This window comes from Ahaetulla prasina, chromosome 2, assembly GCF_028640845.1.
Source record: "Ahaetulla prasina isolate Xishuangbanna chromosome 2, ASM2864084v1, whole genome shotgun sequence".
Classification (NCBI taxonomy): Eukaryota; Metazoa; Chordata; class Lepidosauria; order Squamata; family Colubridae; genus Ahaetulla; species Ahaetulla prasina.
The window spans coordinates 190,552,443-190,577,430 of record NC_080540.1 but is presented as its reverse complement, the minus strand read 5'-3'; the positions used below and the strand labels follow the sequence as shown (position 1 = coordinate 190,577,430).

Here is a 24,988-nt window from a genome sequence, read left to right as displayed (position 1 = left end):
CTAACTCCAATACTGACTTCATGATATCATTGTACACTTGCTATTATTTTTCTTTATTGCTACTTGCTGCAGATGCCACTGAGGAAATCTCGACACTGGTTTACTATTCTATAAAATGGCAGGTTTTTATCTACATGAACATCAGAGCATGTATCAACACTGCTTGTATGAGAACTTGTCATTTGTCTACATGACCCTAAATGCAAATTATTGAAACCACTGAAATCTAGTCTAAATAACTCATTTATAAGGAAGTGAAGTTGCTCTTGGCCAGCATCATTAGTGGAAATATATATTTTCATGCCACTCAGCAAAATTTTCCAATAAGTAGAAATCTGCTATAACATGCCAAATTATATCATTACCTTGCATTGGAGTTTGTTTGTTTTTTACTGATTCATTATTTCAAGGCACATAACTGAGTGAGGTCTACTACATTACCTCCAAAAGATGAGGGCAAGTGGGAGAGTACAGTCTTATGTACTTTTGGGAATGTGGTCCTCTGAATCCTAAAGCTAAGTGTAGCTCTTGACTGGAATAAATACTAGCAGCCTAAAATGATGCACAAAGAACATCACGTGATCTGATTGGAAAGAAGAGGAGAGCGGGCTACAGAAGCTGGCTAATCAAGGCCCAGAAAAGCATCTACAAAGTGGTAGTGTGAAGTTATACCTGGTAGCCAACGTCCCACATTGTACTGATTCAGCTGCTTCCCTCAGTCGGTGCTATTCAGAGCCATTCTGGGCCTTAACCTTTGTCAGTGGTAATGGTGGCAAAGGCCTATCTGCCCCTAAAACTTTACTTATTTGCTTAGAACGAATTGTGGACAATCCATTTTGTAGCCTCACAGGTTTGATCATTAGAAAGGAAAGAGCTTAAATGGGAAAGAACACAAGGACAGAAAGATCAATTTCAGTAGGTTTGGGTCAAGCATGGTGACATATACCTACCCGTTCAGCATTCAGAGATAGGCAATCTACATTCAAAAGTGTCAATGTTTCAGATAGGCAAATTAGAGACAAAGAAGTGATATAGGTCCCAATAAACACTAAATCTGTTTTCTACTTGGATGTTGAGCTCCTGCAGCAGGCTCACCCACTCACTCTGTCTCAGGATTGGAAAGTCTCTTTCAGCTTCTTCCTGGGAGAGAATTATGAACCTGAGTGGGGGGAGCCCCCTGCATTAGCATTTTTCATCACCCTTAGGGAGCTATAATTCCTTAATTAGAATCTTCCGCTTTAAAAGTGAAAACAAAATCCCCTAAATTATAGACATATATCATTTGTAATTATTTACATGGTTTTTTTAAAAAAACATACTGATTTATGAATGATTTAGGAGAAAATTAGATAATTAAGGAACAAAGACTAAATAACTCAGTAACCTCTCCCCCTTGCTCTCTACTCTCCACCTATCCATCTTTTTGGTTATCATATTGATGTATTCTCACTGTGTTCTTTTTCATTGTTTATTCTATACTTCTATTATTTTACTTCTGTTTTACACTCTTTTCATCTTTTTTACTGTTATAAGCTGCCTAGAGTAGCTGCACAGCAAGATAAGCACCAAATAAATTTAATAAATAATAAACAAATAAATAAACAGAACTGAAAAACAATTGAAATGCAATACAAGTGTTGGGGGGAAGTGAAGAATGGAAGGGGGAAAGAGAGGCCTAGAAGTTTAGACTGGAAGATCAACGATGTATATAAAACTGGACACAATCACACAGAACAACTTACAGTACATTCTAAGTGGTGACTGTAAGCAGAAGTGAATATACATCTGTGTCTGAGTGTATGCGCGTGCATGTCCCTTCATCCGTTCACTCTATCCCCAATCATGATTTTACTACTCAAAAGCCTTTGATTGGGCTGTTAGTTTGAGGACAGAGCTATCAAATACTGAATATTATAGCAACTTTTTCTTCCCTAACCAATAAGATGCTTCATACAAGCAAATGCTTTATAAACTTTCCCCTTTTCTGTGATTGTCCTAGCACAGGGCTATCAAACTTGTGGCCTGTGGGCCAGATGCATCACATGCTGGACACTCTCACGCCTGATTTAGTGAAGGGCAAAAAAAGTCCCAATGCCTCACATGATGCTGCTGTGACGCGAGTTTGACACCCCTGTCCTAGCATTATGCTTGGCAGCCTCACAGAGATCCACAAAGGATCTTTTCAGGTCCACAGATGACTATTATTTCAGTAATTATTGAGGATCTGTCTGATACCATCAGACACCATCCATCATACAGATACCATCAATCTAAGAAGACTGAAGCAGAAAGTTTATGATCTGACTAAATATTTTAAACTTACAAATATCATTAGGAATCTATTTCAGAACCACATGTGGAGTTCCAGGGAAAGTGAAATAGATGGAGGAATCAAAGGAGCAGCTTACCACAAGGTACTGCGTTAGTTCCAGCTTTTTTTTAATATTTACACCAATGATCAGCCGCTCCCTAAAGGTATTAAACAAATATATGTATGCTGATAATAGAGCAATGGATGAACAGGGAAAACATTTAAGGACCTTGAACAATGTTCAATGAAATATTTAATTGAAGATCTGCCAGAGCTGGTTAAAATTTCAGGTATATGCCTTCCATCTTTGCAAAAAGCAGCCCGCTACAATAGAAAACTGCATATTATATGTAAAGGGGCCTTATCGGAGCATTGCTACAGCCCTAAATATTTAGGTGTCACTTTAGATAGGACCCTAACCAACACTAAACTGAAGGTCAGTGAATAAAATAATAGCCTCCGGAAAGTAATGCGCTCTACCTGGAGTGCCAAACCAAGGGTCCTTAGGACAATAGCTTTAGCTCTTTGCTACTTGACAGGTGAATATGCCCGCCCAGTCTGGTATAAATCAGCATATACTGGGAAAGTAGATGTTGTTCTGAGCAAAGCTAGCAGAATTATTACCAGATACCTTAAACCTACCCCTCTAGATAAGATCTATCACTTAGCCAGCATTGCGCCACCTGCTGTTCAGAGAGAAGAAGCAGCATACAGATAGAGCCTTAAATCAACACCATCTCTATAGCCTACAACTAGTTCATCAGAGATTAAAATCTAGGAAAAACTTCCTTAGGTCGACAGAAGACTCCAAAGAATTTAAAAACAGAGAGGACCTATGGAAAGCAACAAAGAACCAGTGAATGGAACCAATGAGGAGTTGAAACCTGGTCTGACAAAAGCCGGGAAGTATGGAAATCGTTGAATAAACTGTGCATGGATATAACATAATCCAGAGATACTCTAAACAAATTGGGCTGTCCAGTGGTTTCTGCCCTTTGTGGTTGTGATGACATGCAGAAAATAATGCATACCTGTTCTTGTGTCCTGATAGACCTCATGGCAGCATGACAGAATGCAATTAACATTGCTAGTTTCTAGACAAGAACTGCTAAACTTGTACATGTTTTAATCTTGTATTTTATATTATAAATTTTATGTCATTTAGTATGCCTTATTTTGATTGTGATGCTTCTGACAGGAATAAACAAACTTTTTACCAAGGAAGAAGCTAATTTTACTAAAAATAAAATACTATTACACTGAATTTTATTGCAACCCTAAAACCTTGAATTATGCTCAGGGTAGCATTATTTTTGTTAAATTTTAACTGGCAGCTCCTCACACTTGCAGAAATTACTCATGAGAAGACTCTTTCATATATCATGGGTTACAGGGCTAGCACACTTTAACAATCCCAAATTGAAATAGGCAATGCAGCTTTTAAAATAATTCCTAGCAGAAAGTTTGACAGGAACTGGGCAGCAGAAATCGTTGATATTTTAGGAAATTCACATAAGACAGAAGCAGTGATGGAAGTGGGTGAATAGTTAACATATCAGTCATGAAATGAGACAAAAAGAGCTGAGGAAAAAGCTCAGCATTTGAAAAAGAATTTCTTTCTGTCTTTCTTTCTCCTTTTGTTCTTTCATTTTAAAGAAAACATACAATCTTTAAGAAAAGAACAAAGAATAAAAAATAAAACACTGTACAAGTGTACTTTAAAATGCATTATTATGAGGAATTTCTTATGCTTTCCTCTACTTAAATAAAACATTTGATAATGAGGCAAGAGAAGAAAAATCTGCCATTTTCCCAAACATTCAATCAACAATTTCTTAATAACAAAAAGATTTGGAGATTGAGTTCTAGGCTTGCCTTTGGCACGAAAGGTGGATAGATGTCTTCTCATCTTGGCTTTTTTGTAAATAACTCAAGGCAGCAGGCATATTTAATACTCCTTCCTACTTCTATTTTCCCCAATCAACAACCCTGTGAGATGAGTTTAGCTGAAAGAAAGCAACTAGCCCAAAAACAACTCACAGGGTTGTTGTTGGGAAATAGCCAAGTACAGTATATTACTGCTTTTAAGTTTTATATACAGTATTTTTCAGTCTAAAGACACACTTCCCTCCCCCCAAAAAAGTGGGTGGAAATGTCTGTGCGTCTTATACAGCAAATGTTGCTGAAGCCCTACCCACCCGCCAGCCCCCACCCTTTGGCCTTTGCCTCCCAATGATTTGCCACCTTGCAGCAAACAGCCTGATCAGCTTAAGCACAGCCTGATTTAGCACAAGCAACTGATTGATGGTTGGATCAGCCTCCCAGAATACCGCTCTTCCAGGCTGTAGGGATTGCTGCTGCCCATTGCCACCATCACCACCCATGGCCTCTGCTGCCTATCGCTGCCTCTGCACACCCCATTTTCAGCCTCCATGTGTCCTGTTTTCAGCCTCTGTGCACCCCATTTTTTTGACCTCCGTGCATCCTGTTTTCAGCCTGTTCCAGGCAGTGGGGATTGCTGCCATCACTGCCTATCGCCACCTGGAACGAGCCAAAAATGGGGCATGCGGAGGTGGCGATCAAGAGCAGTGGTGATGGGTGGCAACAGCAGCCATGTGCAGCGACAGCGGCGATGGGCAGCAGCGATCCCTGCAGCCTGGAACAGCTGATTGGCGGAATTCCAGGAGGCCGAGCCAACCACCAATCAGCTGCTCATGCTAAATCAGCCTGTGCTGAAGCTGACCAGACTGTTTGCTGCAAGGAGGCAAATTGCTGGGAGCCAGAGGCAGATTTTTTTTTCTTGTTTTCCTCCCCAAAAGCTTAGTGCGTTTTATGGTCCAGACCATATTGTAGTGCGAAAAATATGGTATATAAAATGGCAGGATGAAAAATCTCATTATTATGGTTGCTTGCATAGTCAGCCAGATATTTAGAATGAATTTGCCATTTTTATCCACCTAAAGCAGGGGTATCAAACTGGCGGCTTGTGGGCCAGATGTGTCACACACAGGCCATGTCCACCCCAGCTCCACAAAGGGAAAAACATCATGAAACATCACATGATAGCAATGTGACGCTGTGAGTTTGATACCCGTGACCTAAAGAATCCTTCCAGGAACCTGGGATAGGCAGATGTTATTAGATGGTGTTAACAGTAATGTTGCAGAATGTAAGCTATTCCAAGTAAAGCTGCCTTTTGCAAATGATTGATGGTGATTTTTCTCAGTGCCAATGGCGTTCAGATAGTACTCCAGATGTACTGGGATTGCATTCAAGGCTCCTATTACTATTGGTACTATCTTTGCTTTCTTTTGCTAGTTTTTCTACTTCTCTGCATTTTGTGATGTTCTAGTTCTTTCTCTTCTATTCTGCTGTCTTCAGATTCTGCCACATCCACTATCCACATTTTTGTCCTTCCTATTGACAGTTGTTAAGACTGCAGTGTGTGTCAGTTGCCTGTCTGTTTGAGACGTCCTAGAGTAATTTAGCTTCTTTGTTTTCTGTTACTTTCTCTATTTTATGGTTCTACTTCTCTGCATTTTGTGATGTTCTAGTTCTTTCTCTTCTATTCTGCTGTCCTCAGATTCTGCCACATCCACTATCCACATTTTTGTCCTTCCTATTGACAGTTGTTAAGACTGCAGTATGTGTCAGTTGCCTGTCTGTTTGAGACGTCCTAGAGTAATTTAGCTTCTTTGTTTTCTGTTACTTTCTCTATTTTATGGTTCCACCAGTTTTGTTTGCAGGCATATGTTATTTCTTGCAGATATTCCAATGCACCATTATTGCTATTTGTCATGCTATTGCTTGTGGTCTGTGTGATCTTCTTGCAGCAGCTAATGAGGTGGTCCACTGTTTCATCAGCTTCTTTCCAGAGGAGGCACTTACCATCTGTTGCTGTCTTTTCAATTCTGGCTTTGTATGCATTTGTTCTTAGGCTTGGTCTTGTGCAGTCAGAGTTAACCCCTCCATCTCTACTTCAATTTTCCTGCTCTTAGCCATTGTTGGGCTTGTTATCTGCTTTGCCTTCTTTTTATTAAATATACTGGCCATGTGATAGTTTGCATTGCCATGTCTCTTTTCTATTCTTCATTTGTTGTTTCTTGTAGGCTAGTTTGGTCTTTCCAGAACTCGGGAAGCCTTCATGATATACTAGCTTCAGTACATCTCCTTCATGGTCCTTCAGATATTCCTCCAATGCCACTTTTTTCTTCTTTGGATGTCTGAGGTACTTGCAACATTCCACACTCACTTATTTTCCTTGGTAAATAGTGTCTGTCAACATTGTTGTGTAGATGAAGGCAAATTCATTGCATTTCCTATAATGACAGAAGTCCTATCTAGGGCTTTTAGTTCTGCTTGAGTCCAGTCCACTATTCCAGCTGTGTATCTAATGACTTCTGAAAGCTATTATTTTGCCTAGTGAAGACAAAGTTTTTCCATGTAAAAATATCTATTACATTTTACAACTTGGTAAGTAATTATTTTTAAATATACCTTTGTTTTCTTCTCAAGTATATTCCTAAGTATTTCAACTTTTTTATAGTAATGTTGAGCCTTGTTATTATGTACAGATATTTGCTTTTCTTCCTCTGCTAAATTTCATGTCAACATTTGGGTATTTTTGTTAATTAATCCAATAATAATTTGCAGAAAAACATATTGCTTTTATGTCATTAAGAGTATATAGGAATAATTTGGCTTGGTTATTGGGAGTACCTCATCAACATATCATCTCAATTAATGAACTTGAGTTGCTAAAGTAACTCTCGAAATATTATCTTGACATATTTTCATTGTTAACGGTTCTAAAGCCAGTAAAAATAAAAATCGGGAAAAGAAGTGACATTGTGTTCCCTGCAGATGGTGCATTGTTGTGTTAAAGAGTCATTTATGTTGCCGTGGATTTTTCTTTATAAATATTTGTGTCCAAGTGAAAAAATTATGATTGCAATTCATCTTTCTCAGAACTGCAAATATTGGAAGCCATTCCAAATTGTCAAAGACTTTTTCTATATCAAGAAAAACCATAATCATTTTCTTTCTTTTAAATATGTCTTTCATATCTCTTTGGAACAAATCCAATGTGATCGAAATGTAACATTCACTTAAAGGATATATTGTATTTATTCTTTTTGTAAATATTTCCATGAAAAACAAATAATTTACATTTAATAATAAAACAGTTAGGAATGACTCTGGGCAAGTCAAAGCTTTCTTTCCTTCATCTAAAAAAATTAAAAATTAAAACTTCCTTGAATCACTTCAGTTAATGATGTAACCAGAATTTATTGGAAAGACTTGTTGGAGAAATATCATTGAGTCCTGCCTCTTTATTTTTGTCTTCAGTTGATTAAGGAGTTCTTTTTCTTGATCTGTAAATTTTGTAAATAATGTTTTAATCACATATTTGTTAATATGTCATATTTGATGAATGAGATCTGCTTTATAATCTGGAATAATGGTTACAAATTGCTCTCTTTTGTCACATAATGACATAATATATTTTTTTGTTTCTTGTATATTTTATAGGTGAATTTATCTGAATTATTGCTATTTTGAAAACATTTTTCTTGATTAACTTCTTATAACTTTTTACTTCCATTATTTCTACCTAATTCTGTATTATTTTTAACTTTTATTCTAAACCCAAAACTAGATTGAATTTATGCCTTTCTTCTAACGGTTTTAAATCATTGATTGTTAGACCAATGAATCCTTCTGTTTCTTCATGGTTTACTTTCTAATTTAATCCCAAAGAGATCAACAAACATCTCAATATTCTGCTAACATCCCATACTGTCAATAAAGAGATTTCAGAAGTGAAATTGATTTGGAAGATCTACAATTCCTGACAGTACTAGAGTATAATATCCTCTTGTAAAATAGAAGTTCATTGAGTCTCCACCTTTTTGATCTGGAAGTTTCTCTATTTAGTCTTACAATTATCGGACTACGATCTGGATAAGGAGGAGGTGCCACTTCCACATTTAAGAGGTTGGTTAACAAGGAGTTAGAAATCCAACACATGTCTATCCTTGAATAAGTGTTAAACTGAATATAAATATTTTCTCTATCAGATATTTGTATCTCCACACATCCAAGAGAGAGAACAATGATATACAGGCTTAGAGGTTTGGGGAGGTTTGCCAGTTGGGAAGAAAACCTCATTCATTTTTCCAAGAATCATTTATTTACAAACTCAAACAACATGACTGAGCAACATATAAAATTATTAAAGAATACAAAAGAAAATAGCGTATTGGTAAATGCCAGTAAAACAAAATAAAAGAAATCATGATCAGTTTTCATATCAAATGATCTAAGTTTTCATATCAAATGATCTAAGTGCCAAAGCCCACTGCAACTACATAGCAAAAAAAGCTCTAAGAATTGTAAACCTAATTTTGCGTAGCTTCTTTTCCAAAAACTCTACACTACTAACCAGAGCATGCAAAACATTTGCTAAACCTATTTTTGAATACAGCTCACCTGTCTGGAACCCATACCACATCTCTGACATTAATACAATTGAACACGTCCAGAAATATTTTACAAGAAAAGTTCTCCGCTCCTCTGAAAACAACAAAATACCTTATCCCACCAGACTTGAAATCCTGGGATTAGAAAACTTAGAACTCCACCAACTCCGACAAGACCTGTGTTTAACACATAGAATCATCTATTGCAATGTCCTTCCTGTTAAAGACTACTTCAGCTTCAATCGCAATAATACAAGAACAAACAATAGATTTAAATTTAATGTTAACCGCTTCAATCTTGATTGCAGAAAATATGACTTTTGTAACAGAGTTGTTAACGCTTGGAACACACTACCTGACTCTGTGGTCTCTTCTCAAACTCCCAAAAGCTTTAACCAAAAACTGTCTACCATCGACCTCACCCCATTCCTAAGAGGACTATAAGGGGCATGCATAAGAGCACAAAAGTGCCTACCGTTCCTGTCCTATTGTTTCCTTTCATTATATCAAATTAATATAGTTATTGCATACTTTTGCTCATATATATGCTTATATGACGTGTTGTTGTTTTATGTTGATTCTTGTGTATACTGTTGTGACAAAATAAAAAAATAAAAAAAGAAATCATGATCAGTTTTCATATCAAATGATCTAAGTTTTCATATCAAATGATCTAAGTGCCAAAGCCCACTGCAACTACATAGCAAAAAAAGCTCTAAGAATTGTAAACCTAATTTTGCGTAGCTTCTTTTCCAAAAACTCTACACTACTAACCAGAGCATGCAAAACATTTGCTAAACCTATTTTTGAATACAGCTCACCTGTCTGGAACCCATACCACATCTCTGACATTAATACAATTGAACACGTCCAGAAAAGTTCTCCGCTCCTCTGAAAACAACAAAATACCTTATACCACCAGACTTGAAATCCTGGGATTAGAAAACTTAGAACACCAACTCCGACAAGACCTGTGTTTAACACATAGAATCATCTATTGCAATGTCCTTCCTGTTAAAGACTACTTCAGCTTCAATCGCAATAATACAAGAGCAAACAATAGATTTAAACTTAATGTTAACCGCTTCAATCTTGATTGCAGAAAATATGACTTTTGTAACAGAGTTGTTAACGCTTGGAACACACTACCTGACTCTGTGGTCTCTTCTCAAACTCCCAAAAGCTTTAACCAAAAACTGTCTACCATTGACCTCACCCCATTCCTAAGAGGACTATAAGGGGCATGCATAAGAGCACAAAAGTGCCTACCGTTCCTGTCCTATTGTTTCCTTTCATTATATCAAATTAATATAGTTATTGCATACTTTTGCTCATATATATGCTTATATGATGTGTTGTTGTTTTATGTTGATGCTTGTGTATACTGTTGTGACAAAATAAAAAAATAAAAAAAGAAATGTATTGTATCCTACCAATCTACTCATCTTGGATTAAATGCTTGGGGAATGAGTCAGATATTAACTTTTTAAAGGTCACAAGATTGCAGCTAACTGTATATGGGAGGGGGGGAATCCTTCTAAAAATCAGGGTCTGCCACCAAAAAGGCACATCCCCTACATTTCATAAGATGACATGCTTTCAGAGAAGGGACCCAGAATCTGTCCTGCCTGCTGTAGCATGTGAAATAGTTAGAAAACCATTGGGAAAATGTGATCCCACAAAAAAACTGGGCCTATGCCATCCATATTATATAGGTTTGTGATGGTGAACCTATGGCATGCGTGCCACAGGTGGCACAGGGAGCCATGTCTGTGGGCACACAAGCGTTGCCCTAGCTCAGCTCCAGCGCACATGCACACACCGGCCAGCTGATTTTCAAGCCTTCTGGGTCCACCAGAAGTCACGAAATGGGCTGTTTCTGGCCTCCGGAGGGTCTCCTTCCCCAGGCTCCAAGAAAGCCTCTGAAGCTTGGGGAGGGCGAAAAATGGGCCTACCGGGCCCACTGGGTTATCACATGCCAAAAGCGGGGGGAGTGTGAGCGGGTCACACGCGCATGTGCAAGGGGCAGGGCACATTGAATTATGGGTGTGGGCACACGTGCGACCCCCCCCCCGTGAAACCCCCATTTTTGGCACACAACAGCAAAAAGATTACCCATCACTGATATAGGTGAGATCTAGTACCTTGAATTGCACCCAGAAGCCTATTGAGAGCCATAGTAGTTTGTGAAGAAGAGATGCTACATAAATATAAGAAATGCCCATTACTACCTGCATCACTGCATTCTGGACCAATTGAAGCTTCTGGATGGTCTTCAAGAGGAGCCCCATGTACAGCATATTGCAATAATCTAATCAGAGGAAAATTAAGGCATGAATGACCCTTGAGCCAGTAATGAGTTCAACTGGCATTAAGACAAAGTTATACAAAGACCATCGTGGTCACGGCTGCCATCTGAACATCACATCTGAACAAAGTGCCACTTGCCTCAGAGACAAAAACGAAATCTTTCCAGAACCTTTCAAAAACCTGTGAGGCCCCAAACTCACCCATATCCTCATGGTTTCCAGATACTGGAATATGTTGACAGTTTCACTGGGGGGAAATCTATGCAATTCAATGTCCTTTGAATATTTATTAATTCATTTATTCATTCAATTTCTATAGCCACCCAACTCAGCCAGGTGACTCTATTGTTGACACTAAGCTGATAGGAGTATTCAACACCCCAGAAAACCAGCTCAGGATCCAAAAAGATCTTGATAGACTTGAACAATGGGCCCTGTTCAACAAAATGAAATTTAATACGGAGAAAAGCGAAGTTTTATACTTAGGTAAGGAAAACCAAATATACAGGTATAGAATAGGTGAAATTGGTTAATCGAAGGCATGGGTCATTAAGTGCACGAGGTATCTCAGGGTGAGGAAGGCCATGGGGGGCCTAGTGGTGGAACAGGCCTCCTGTTTAAGATCACCCTAGGACCCACTGAGATACCACATGCTCCCCACAATTTGTAAGTTGACAGGATGCTATGAGGGAATGAAATCACACTGTCTCAAAGTATCCCATCGGCTTGCAAACATTTGGCATGGAGACTGGAAGCTTTTAGATGCTGTGATCTCGCAGCCTGAAGTCCCACAAAAGCCCAACCCTCAGAAGCTTCCAGTCTCCACACAAAATATTTGCAAGCCGTTGGATGCTGGAAACGAAATCGTCCCACTCTCAAAGAAACTGTGGCAGAGAGGAGACAGATCTTTGCAAGGTAAGTGAGTCCAATATGGCAGGATTGCTAGGGGGAAGCAATTGTGGAGACCCAGCAGGGGTTTGGGGAGATCCACCAGGTTTGTAAGGGTGAATGACTGCTGTGGTACTGCAACATTTGTAATTTCGAGTCTGTGTCATAAATATTTGGTGGCATTATCATGTAACTTTGAATAGTGAACTATCGTAGCTCAAGGATTACCTGTATGAATAAGAGTACAAAAACAGAATAAAGAAAGTTCAGTAACATTTTATAACATAATATATAAATAACCAAATGAGAAAAAAATGACAAAAAATGTCCTTAAGCATGATGAATTATAACAGTCGTTGAACAATTGATTTATATATTAGGGAACTGAGTTTCATTAGTTACAATTCATATCATTCCAACTGAATATTTAATTTCAAATAAATATTTCTTATGTTGGAGCTCCCTCTAGTGAGTAAAAGAAAAATAAGGGAATTTTAAAAATTAAATGAAGGATTTCAGTTCAAATTATTCCAAACAAGTTGAATAGCATATCATGTGGTAGTTTCGGCAAAGTAATAATTCTAGAAAATCTGAATTAATAAAATACTTAGCTGTAAAATTGCACTAAAAATATATTTTATGTCAAAGCAGTGTTCCTCTGTGTGTCAATTTGTCTTTTTCAGTAGCTCTCCTTGTAAATAAATTGTGCAATTCTAAATTTAATTGAAATGAAAACTACTGCATTTCTGAGTAATTCTGCAGAATTACTGCAGAACCCACAAAAATTACTGTTTGTCTATTACTTTTTGAGATAAACAATAGTGTGCAAAGCATAGAAAAAGGAAAGAAATAGTAAAACAAAAGACAAAACAAAGGATATGAGAAAAAGAAATTCAGCCAAATCTAGGCTACACCAACGTTTGCCATACCTCTCATTTTTCTGATATTCTTTCACACCATTCTTCCTTCCCTCACATCCATGCACCATTTCATACATTACTTTTTTTTTTTTTTTTTTTGCTTCTTACTTGTCTCTAATAAATTGTATGTATGAATGTTCTATGTTCTAGCCATACATTCAAACTTTACTTTCTGTTTTTCCCTTCTCCGGCACTGGAGGTTTTCAAAAATAGACTGGACAACAATTTGCATGGGATGGTAAAGGCTCCTGTTTTGAGCAGGACTTTGGACTAGAAGACCTCCAATGTCCCTTCCAGCTCTATGATTCTACGTTCTATCCCCTCTTGATATATTTGTTTTGCAGTTTTCACATTCATTCTCTCTATATGATTTATTCATTTCAATGTACTTATTGATTACTTTTGATTTTAGCCTCTAATCATTCAGCACATTATCTCTTTTATACCACACACACACTTCTCAAGTTCCCCCTTCTCATTGCATTCAGATAGCTTATATGTTTCTCCTAAGACTCGGATCTCATTTCCATATAATAAAGTAGGCAAAAAGCCCCATACACAGCCATTTTTGCTTATTTCAATATTAATTTCTTTATACACATTACTGTACATATTATCCACTTCTACCAGCATTTACAAATCTTAACATTCATTTTTCCATTTTTAGTTGGTACTGTATCAAGATACATAAATCCATCTACTCAGTGGTGGGTTGCCCCCGGTTCACACCGGTTCTATAGAACCGGTAGTAAAATTGGCGGGAAGCTCCACCCACTGACCCGAATGTCATCAAAAGCAATCTGCACATGCGCGGGCATGATGCGAACCAGTAGTAAAGGTAAGTAGAACCCACCCCTGCATCTACTTATTCTTTGCTATTTACAGTACATATAATTTCCTATTGTTCACTCTTTTCCCTGTCAAACACAACCATCTTAGTCTCTGATTAATTAATTTCAAATTCATACTCCTTGTTGCAACATATAACCTATCTGTTGTGACTTCAGCTCCCAAACCTGGCCCCATGCTTGAAAGTGACTCCGAGAATGAGGGGGAAGGGCCGGTAAGGCTTACCTCGGGAGCACCGATGCCTTTGGCCCGGGTCCAGGAGCCAGAACCAGGTCAGTCGGAGGACGTAATGAGGCCGTCATCTCCTGATTCCTCCCTTCCTCAGGCTACCCCTTCAGACACAGCTGATAATAATCAAGCTTGGATTAACCCACGCTTCAGAAGATTAGAGAGGCGGCGTCATCAAAGGGAAGGGTGGGACAGGAGCCCCACCCCACAGGATATATAAGGAGCTTTGGGATTGCTCGCACTTCACGGGGAGCAAAAGATTAGCTGAACCATTTCAAAGAGAGCTGAAGTCTTACTCTGCAAGTCATTTGTTTGAACTTTGGCAAGCAGCTGCAATTTCTCTGCCAGGACTGATAAGAGCCGTGAATCCACTGGCTGAAGGCCAGCTCATTGCTCCGAGGTGGGGAAGGAGACAGAACACTATCTTAACATTAGTTACAAATAATTTAGGGTGTTGGGGTTTTTTTTGTTCATACTCTCATGTTGAATAAATTGCATAGCCACTTCATAAGCAAACTGCACCCAGATTTTAGAAATAATTTTAGAAAATTTAGAACTACACCGCCTTCGGTATGACCTGAGCATAGCTCATAAAATCATTTGCTACAGTATCCTTCCTGTCAATGACTACTTATTTATTTATTTATTTATTTATTTTGTCACAACATCATACAAAAAGATTATTTTGTCACAACATCATACAAAAAGATTATATAGCATATAAACATATATATGAGTAAATGTTAGGAGGTATGAGCATAAGAAGAAGAAAAGAAAAACAATAGGACAGGAACGGTAGGCACGTTTGACAGGTCCGAACTGGGAGCATTTCACCCCTGACCTCACCCCATTCCTAATGTTCCCTTTAATTGTATTCATTTTATGTATTTAATTCATGCTTATATATATTATTTAATATGTATTCAACAAAATAAATAAATAAATAAATAAATAAATAAATAAATTATATATATATATATATATATATATATATCTATATATATATATATATATATATAGATCTTTGGTTATTCGGGTTTTCTCCCGCATAAAATTGGAAGTGTCTTGGCGACGTTTCGACGAAGTCTCATTCGTCATCTTCAGGCTTCAGCTTCGTGCTTCTGGGAGCAATGTGTGACTGCAGCTGTTTCTTCCTTTTTAACTGCTAGTGGGGGTTTGAACTGATTGGGTGGGAGCTTGGCTGTGCTCTGATTGGATGGGGGTTTTTTGGTGCTCTGATTGGATGGGAAGAAGCCATCGAGATAGAAAAACGCCCACACAGCATGAACAAACGAGATGATACCTCCCGCCTACCAGCCATTTGGAAACCTGCCCTTATTGACAAACGTGTCCCTAACAAGAGGAATGACACCAGACCCACACTCACAAGGTCCACACAGGATGTCACCACCACACATCCACCCAGAAAGCAGACCCAAACCCACACTGATCATGAAGCACGATTAAGGACCAGAAGCCAGACCGCAGCTGCAACATTGGCCATTTCAAACCCCTCCAATCCATACATGCAGCAGACTGACACCCACTGTGAAGATGTGGCACGACCGCGAACACGAAGCCGGACAACAGCTGTGCAGCTCACCAGCTCAAATCCCCCTGCAGCTCAGACTAATCTGAGCACAACCAAGCCCCCACCCAAAGAGGACACACCCCCATCCAATCAGAGCACCAAAAAACCCCCATCCAATCAGAGCACAGCCAAGCTCCCACCCAATCAGTTCAAACCCCCACTAGCAGTTAAAAAGGAAGAAACAGCTGCAGTCACACATTGCTCCCAGAAGCAGGAAGCTGAAGCCTGAAGATGATGAATGAGACTTCGTCGAAACGTCGCCAAGACACTTCCAATTTTACGCGGGAGAAAACCCGAATAACCAAAGATCTACATACAAACACCCGCGAAAACCTCAGAAAATATATATATATTAATATCCACTTCCAATTATATCATATTCTTTTCCAATCTTAACATTTTTCAATGTTCTCTGACCAATAATTTCATTTTTATTCATTTCTTTCTGGACAATTTTTTCCATCTTTTAATATATCATTATAGATAGTTTATATACCACTTCACAGTGCTTTACAGCTGTCTTGAAGTGGTTTACAGAGTCAGAGTCTGGGTCCTCATTTTATCAAACTCAGAAGGATGGGAGGCTGAGTCAACCCTGAGCTGGTGTGAATCGAACTGCTGAACTGCTGGCAGCTAGCAGTCAGCAGAAGTAGCCTGCAGTACTGCATTCTAACCACTGTGCCACCACAGCTCATACCATACAAATCTTTAAAAGATACCTTCCAGCATGCCCCCACTTGTTTTATCTGAAAGTATTTCTTCACTACCACTTTTACTTATGTAGTCCTCTGGAAGCTCCTTGTATGGCATTTTTCAATTACTCCCAGCATTTAAAAAAAAATTCCATTGAAATTACTCTGCATTTTCTGTCTTTCTTTTAATATACCTTGCTGTCTTTAATTTGATTTTTGCTGGAGTCATCTTTTTCTTTAGATACGAATTGTACAATATACTTATCATTATATATTTGCACCATCATACATCTAAATATTTGTCTTATTCAAAGCCTCTTTTGGTTCATTATTCTAACCTTATTTCCACTTTCCATTTGCATAACTCCATACATTTCTATAACTTTTATAACACAATTACTTTCATTCTGTTACAAGCAGCTTCCAAATCCTTTTTTCTTACATTCACGTTCCATTCAATTTGTTGAAAGTCTATTTTTTCCTCTTTTTCATATAGGGTTCATATTTTCTCTTCTTGCAGTCATTTTATTTCCACTGTATTTACTTTCACTTCTTAATTTATTGTAAAGGGGAAAACACCTGTATTATATAGTAATAATAGAATATAAAGAAACAAACAATTATACTAAGCATGAATACAAATTTTTTAGTCCCTCTGAAGCTCTGTCCATACCAGCAAAGGCTTTTTGTAAAGATTGCAACCCTGTAGGCTTTGGCAGCCCTTTGCAAATTCCTTTGCTAGGAACCGCAGAGCTTGGGAGGAGCCAGCACATCCCTCGCAAGCTCCGTTCGTGCTGGAAAAGACTTTTTACAATGGCTTGACGAAGTGCTTGCCTGCCAATGGGACTCTTAGGCAGGGATTGTGGGGAGCACGAGGTATTTCATTGGGTCAGGGAGGCCTTGGGTGGTCTTAAGCAGTTGGCCTATTCCATCACTAGCCCCCCTCCCATGGCCTTCTCTACCCTAAGATATCCCATGTGCATTCGATAATAATAACAACAAGAAGAAGAAGAAGAGTTGGAAGGGACCTTAGAGGTCATCTAGTCCAACCCCCTGCTCACACAGGAGACCTATACTAGGGATTCGAACCGCCAAACTATTGACCTTTCTGATCGACAAGCTCAGCATCTTAGCCACTCAATCACCTAGCCAGGCTTATGTGTGTGCAAAAGCGGGGAGTGATCACGGTCAAGTTACACAATTCACTCCTCCAAATCCTCGGATTACGAATGTAATTGGCAGATTCCATTCATTTGTAACTCAAGGACTACCTGTACTGTCCACTTCGCCATTTTCTCATTTTGCTCTTCCAATCTGATATCATCAAGATTCCCTTCTTCCAATGCAGCTGTCAGCATATACCTTAGTAAATGGGAATGGAATGGAATGGAATGGAATGGAACATATATCATTTCAAATAAATGGTTGTCTAATCTTAAAATCTTCAGTGATTTAGCAACTTCTAAAGGGAAGCCATTCCTCTGATTAATTCTTTTCACTGTCAGGAAATTCCTCTTTGTTTCTAGGTTGCATCTCTCCTTCATAAATTATACCTAATAAAACTAGTTGTTATTTCAGATCACTTTTATTCTTCCAACAACTTTTTTTTACTTTTCTTTTTACTCTAAGAAGTCCATTTTTGATAATAAAAGGATTATGGCCTGTCCCACATTTATGACTTTTCATCATGCTCTCTTAAACCTCTTATATTCCATTCCAAGGTGTTAGGAAATGGCTATTTGTCTAACTAGTTGGTCAAGCAATATATAAACCAACTATGTATGTTTGCAGTAAGAAAGGTGTTATATTGCTTTAAGACTGTATTGCATCATCATGCATCCTGATTGGCTGAGCTCTGTAGCCAATGTACTTAAGGAAAGTTAAATTATGGTTTGTGTGGACTCTACAGCATTGTTACCTGCTGATATGCTGCAACTGTATGTTTGAGCTCTATGCATGATCATTGCTTGATCATGGCTATTTACTGATTCCTTAATATTTACTGACCGTTGTGTATTGAACTGTGTTCTTGGCTGAACCTAAAGAAGATCTGGTTTGTTGTGCAAGTCTATGATTGGTAAGAAGATTTGGTATTTGAAATATCCCTGGACTGACTGTAAATGTGTATGACCTGGATTGTTTTTGGACTATGATTTTGCTTTTCCCTAAAAATAAAACATTATCAAACCCCAGTTTGTCTGTGTAGTAACTGTTATTGTCCACAATCATTCTCAGTCGCTTTCATGCACAATCTCAAAGGGTACTCTGCTCAATAGTCCACAACTTTGGTTGTGAGACAGGCTATCCTTAATACAACGTACATTTTTCCCAATTTTTTCCCAATTCTTGGAGAACAGGAGAGAAAAGTGGAGCAGAGAGAAGAGAAGAGAAGAGAAGAGAGAAGAAGAGAAGAGAAGAATTTTAAAAAGACAATTGCATATATTTCAATGGTTACAATTATTTCCATACCAAAGATTCCACTGCAGAAATGTTGTGAACCCTGGAACTGGAATAGTTTTGAATTAACAATCACAAAGTAATTATTTTGCTGACAAGTACTCCTCTTCAACAATACAATTCTCCAAATGGCAACAGAAAACAACAGGCTAACTCCCAGAACCAGACCATAAGAGGAAAAATAAGTCAATGTAGCAGGAAGCATCACTTCAGTACATCTGCAAGTAGTAGAGCAAGAATATCAACAAAACCTTAGTAAGTACCAGATCTTTTGTAAATCAGAGACACTAAAAAGTAGAAAAAGCTTTAAAATAAAGATTCCCTTTTTCTGTATTTATATTCATTGAAATGTTTCTCTTTCGAATTTGGCTTTATTCCAAACCAAAAACATATCTAAAATATGGCAGGTAACTAATCTGGAAAAATTAATTCCAGACAACTGCTAGACAAAGACTAAAAGAATTGGATGCATGTGATCCAGAAGAAGAACAGTAAATCCTTTTTTATCCATAAGCTGGAAGAGATGCTGGCCTCCGCCTCCTGTGCAGCATATTCCTGTCTCTTCTTAGTTCTAGGAGAAATGTCCCAAATGGAATGGAATGAGGGATCTGATAAACTCTCCTCTCGAAAAAAATCCGCAGCCTGTGTATGCACCAAGATCTTTGAACCCTTCCTCTTTGGGAAGCTGCCATAACATCTTCATCCACTCAGGTGCTGTCTACTGTGACAACTCAGGATTCATTTCCTTCGTCATGTCCCCCAGGCAGCTGGTCTTATCTGAAGGCAGTGTTACTTTTGATGAATTATAAAATTACAATCTAAACTTTAACTGAATACAGAGCTAGAGGGGATTGTTTTCTTTGGAAAATTAGAGAGAATGTGAAGTTTTCAGTTTCAGATTTGTCAAATCAGGGCTGGCCATACGACTAAGGGAGGCAACTCAAGGTCAGGGGCATCTGGCAGTTGGATTGGAAAGGTTGCACTAATTGGCAAATCCAATTGTCCTCATTTTACTCATGAGGAACTTTTAGTGGAAGAAGGAACAGAAAGAACCCTTTATTCTTTCTTTGCTGACTCTTTAGCAAAACCATTCATAAGCTAAATCCCAGCCTAGCAGAGTTCCCATCTATGTCAGCTAGCAGAAATTACTCAGCATAAAGGAAAGCTCCATCCTCATCCCATCCATCTGCTGGCATATCAACAAAGCCACAGAGACAGGGCTTCTGCCTTTGCAAAGGCAAGGAGATGATCATGACTTACCAACTCATTGAAGATCTCCTCTATCATATGGAATCCCTGCCTCTTCTGTTCCAGATCATCATCACTGGGGAAAGATTAAAGAACTCAAAGATCAAAACTAGCCATTTGCCCCCTTTCAAGGGTAGCCATGATTCAGATTCAGAAGTCTTAATTTAGGAGGCTGTTGCTTCCAAAATAAGGACCAACTGCTCTCCAAACAGGCTATGCTCAAGTCAGGCACTGGCAACATATTCAAATAGACTCTTCGATTATTTTGAAGACACATTCCTCTCTCTTTTCTCCTTAATGGGGTCATGGAATGAGGGATGCTTAGGCAGCCAATCACCATTTTGTCACTGGATATCCCTTTGCCAGCCATGGTTTGACAGCTGGTAGCTGGTTAACAAAACACCCATCTGGAATCCTACACTGGGGGCAGAGAAGTCAGGGCACAGAGACTTCAGCAGGAAGAAATGGGTTTGCTACTGGTCCCTGCCCTTGGATATCTTTCCACCTTGTGGGCCAGGAAGTCTAAAGGAGCCAGGTAAACTGAGGAAGAACAAGCAGGATAGTTTAAAAGGAAATTTCTCTACCTATGAGAGAGGGGAAGCATCGGAGGAGTTTTAGAACAGCTGCCCTTAATTGTGCAAGGGAGAATTACACAAGTGTGGTCCTTGGAAAGGATCTGAAAATCTTGAGTTGTAAAGGTCTATTCAGGAATACAGAGGGTCTTGTTATTGAGTGTGCCAGCCTGGCTGGGTTTCCCAGAGACAATTTTTCCACTTCCCCCAGACTTGAGGCATGAATTCCCACCAGCCTCATTGCTAAAACTTGCTTACTTCTGAGTAAGCAAGAACTTACTTCAGAGGTACAAGAACTGACCCCATCAGAAGAGCTCTCCTGTTCCTCAACATGCTCCAGTGCCTGAGTCATTCACAGTGGCCATTTTTTGAATCTACACAAAGATGGCAGTTCAGAACCTTGTTCCCTTAGCAACAGTGGAAACATCCCCAACAGCCACTTTTTGAACCTACACAAGAATACTGTTTCTCTTAGGCCAGTTGCGGCCGGGCAACCTGATGATCCTCTCTCTTAGTGGCCTTTGGCCTCTGCCTTTTGCATGAAAAGTTGTCTGTTCGTGTCAGGTCCAGCCCCAGAATGACATAGAAAGATCCAGCCAAAGTACAGTTATTTGCTGATGCCTAATAGGCAGAACCTTGCCAGACTAAACCAATACTACTCTTAAATAAATCCTGGAGATTCTAGGGAGGAGCTTCTCTAACTGCCTGTGATCCAGCTCTGGGCTGTCTCTTGTCTTGTCCCCTTTCTTTGGAAATGTGCCCCCTCCTTCCTGGGAAAGTGCTGCTTCAACTGTAGTCCTCCTCATCATAGCACAATTCAGCCATACTTCATGAGCAATGCAAAAGCCGAGTTATGTGTGGTACAAAGCAGACAAGAGATAGGGATAGCAACTTGCTTCTCTGCTGGGCCTCTTGGACAATATAAATTTTCTTTCCTCTTCAAGTTAGCATAGCTTATTACCCCCCTGCCCAAATTTCAACAGGTACAAAACCTGTTCATAGGAGAATTCTCTTTTTCCTGGCATGGGAGCCCAAGGGTACAAAGGTGGAGACAAATTTTGGGGAACATGCAAGAGGGTCTTCTATTCTCTGGCTTCTGGGTGACAACTAAGGCAAACTAAGACATCTCTGAGGAAATGGAGATGGCATTACAATGAAGACCAATTATATGATAACAAGTCCAGGGCAGGGCAGTCTATGGATAAAGAGAGATGGAGATATTGCCCATCTGTAGTTAGACAGCTGCTCCTTGTGAGGAAACCACAAGATTTGATGATCCTGGTCATTGACTCGTGAGAGGAGCAACTGGGAGACGAGGACAAGACATCAAGCTCTCAGCCACAGTGGAGCCCTTAAGGCAGGGGTGTCAAACTTGCGGCCCGTGGGCCAGATGAGTCATGCGCTGGCCACCCCCACCCCCAATTTAACGAAGGGGGGGAAAGCCACGATACATCATGTGATGACAAGACAACACGAATTTGACATCCCTGCCTTAAGGATAGGATTCAACCAAAACCTTACTTTCTTAAATATTGGATATAATAATGTTGAAGCTAGAGATCTTTGAACTAGCAGGAGGAAAAAGAATATACTAGGTGGATCACCCTATCTCCAGATTCATCAGCCTTTGCAGGCCCCTAAGTCCCAAACATTTCCTCCTAGAGAAACTGCACATTTTCACCCTCTGAGGTTTCACCTACCTTGATGGATTGAGACTCATTTCCCACATCCCTTAGAATGCTAACCTTGCTGAGGGGCAGGTTTCTTTCAATCATTGTAAAATTACATCCCAAACTTTTTCAGAAGCAGAAAATGAAACTGTTGCTCTTGCCTTTTAAAGAAACTGTTTATTTTTGCATATTAGTGGACCAAAAGGCAGAATGATCCAACTCAAAATGGTGGACTACATGCCCTTCTCCCATGAAACATTGAATCTGCTTATTGCTTTATAAACTGCTGAAAACAGAGTGTATAGAATATTAAAAACATATACAGTACTTCATGAAAGCATTTTGTAATTTCAGGGGTTCATCAGCTCAAGGATGGAAAATGGTGTCAGGCATTTTAAGTTCTGTAACAGGTCAGCCATCTGCCATCTTACATACTGTAAAAGATCAGCCCTCTGCCATTTTATAACAGGCAATTTGATTTATATCTAAGGATTGTCTTTAAGTCAACCATTTTTAATTCAGCAACTGCCTACTGTATATTAGTAGGCCAAAAGAGAGCAAAACAGAAAAATCCAGGATGGGAGGAAGACAGACAGTCCAGGGTTTGCAAGGAGGATGGTACAAGGCAGTTTAAAATTGTTCAGTTAAAAGCTAGTTTACAAGATGCAGGGAAAGGGATCTTTGGAGATGGCAGATTTGCCCTCTGGGTTCTAGTAATAGTAGATCTAAGGCCCAGTGGTTGGGAAGGGGACTTGAGTGGAGGAAAGGAAGTCTACAGGGAGAAGGAAGCAGTGGGCAAACATAGAAACATTGAGTGGATGAGATGGCTAGGTTTGGAGGAGGCAAGGCAGAGGAGGAGAAAGACAGGTGGAGCATTTGGACCAGTGAGGTGAAGATCCTCCTCTGCAGGCAGAAAATTGGAGGGTGAGCAGTTGCCAGTTTCCCCAGTGAGGAGGCTGCCCAGTGGACCAGACTCAAAAGTCTATATTCTGAGGTGGGGAATGTTTTCTTTGCAATGTCCCAGAAGGGAGAAAAATTGGCTCTTAGAGCTCCTCTGCTGGGGAAAGATTTGGCAGTAGGCTTGTAGAGAAAGGGCCAGCCTGGGAGTCCCTTTAAATCAGCTCTTGAGCTCAGGATCATTCTCTGGGCTAACACAGGGGTTAGAAACCGCCTATAAATTGACCCCAGCCCTATTCAGTTTGAAACTCTGCGATAAACTTTGTCTATGGATAGAGTCTTGGATAAGATTGATCTGTCTATTATGTCAGCAGAGGGCAAGTTTGCCAGCAGACACCAAAAACACTGATCCACCCAAGGTGGGTAAATCACCCAACAGGTCACCATTTTTGCCTCTGAAAAGGATCAAAAACTTTGCTGCGCCTCATATGTGCACAATTCTTCAAATAAGCATGGATTCCAAAGATTGGCATGTAATTCAGAAAGACTGTCGTTTAAAGACTTTTATTCTTACCACAATCATCTTAACATGTGAGGTAAGCCCACATGATCTAAATAAACAACCATTCCATTCCTATCTCATTCCTCAACCTATCTCAGGATCTGGGTCTCTTCAGGAGCAACTTGATTGAAGTTGTAGGCCTCATCTTCTTTTAGGGAGGGAGCATGAATGAAGCACACTCCATTTCTCCTCCAGCTGTTGAAGAGGGTAATGCTATTGCTGTTGCTTAGAAAAGGAACATTCCAAAAAGGGCAACATCCAGACAGCTGACAAAAGCTGCCATCCTCCATGACTCCAAGCTTGCTCAAATCCTTTACCTGCTCTGGTCTATCTTCCCTCTCTTTTCAAAACCACCCCAACTGATACAAATGAAAAAGCACTGAAAAATGAAAGAGGGACAACAGGCTCTATTCATGCAGAGATAGAGGAAATGATTCCTGGATCTTCTGATAAGAACCTCCATGATCCATCCTGTCCATGAGGAAGGGGACAATTACTAAGGTGGGTGGATTTGCTCCTCAGCTGCAGACCTACCTTCCAAGGGACTGAGACAGACAGCAGCATTGATTGCTCTTGTCCACTCTTAACACTATTTCCACACCAACATTCTTGATGATTTTTACAACTTTTCTACTCTTGGATCAGAGGCAGACAAATGAAGAAACATAATGGAGCAAAATCATGAAATAGCATAAGCGACAAAAGTCAAAAGTAGCATTTCACTTTTTATTGAGCAACTTTAACATGTAAGCAGCCAATGAGGGTGAAAGTTGTTACAGGAAAAGAAAACACATAATCTAATGGAAGATTATGGGTAAAAGTCCTTCCCAGCCTTGTCAACCGGTGACTGACTCTTGCCTTCCGGAAGCACTTTCGTATTGAGAGTAAGAGCAAGCTGCTCCATTACTTGATGTCCCTAGAACACATGGCTGCAGTCCTGAAGCAGTGCCGTTTCCAGAATAGCCAGAATAAATTGTGGGCTCTTCAAAATGGAGCTTACTTCTGGAAGGCCTAGGGAAAAGAAGCTTGACTGCCTTGTCAGCAAGAAACAATGGAGAAGGAAAATGCTGAGAATCTGCCTTTCCTACTTTTGTTGCTGCCCTTCCTCCTGACAAGGTGACCCTGCCTTTCTGGGGCAAAGACAGGTTCCTAGCCTTTCTGAGTTTTCTGCTCTAATCAGCTGGCCATCGGGAGACTGAAAACCCTCTCCTGGCTCTTGCTAGGCTTTGGAAAATCTGCAAATGCACTTTTAGAATGAGTTTCCCAAAATCTTTCCCTTGCTTTAATCCCCTCCCACCTCCATAATAAAGAA

At 39.5% G+C, this 24,988-nt stretch overlaps 1 protein-coding gene across 3 annotated transcripts in view; it reads right to left on the bottom strand.

Moving 5' to 3' along the window:
• SYCE3 (synaptonemal complex central element protein 3) overlaps positions 1–24,988 on the bottom strand; it is a 103,605-nt gene that overhangs the window by 56,936 nt on the left and 21,681 nt on the right. For all 3 annotated transcript variants that reach the window (XM_058169781.1, XM_058169787.1, XM_058169788.1), the window contains exon 3: positions 11,025–11,104. In XM_058169781.1, the coding sequence (XP_058025764.1) occupies positions 11,025–11,104 (80 nt within the window). The remainder of the gene's footprint in view (positions 1–11,024; positions 11,105–24,988) is intronic.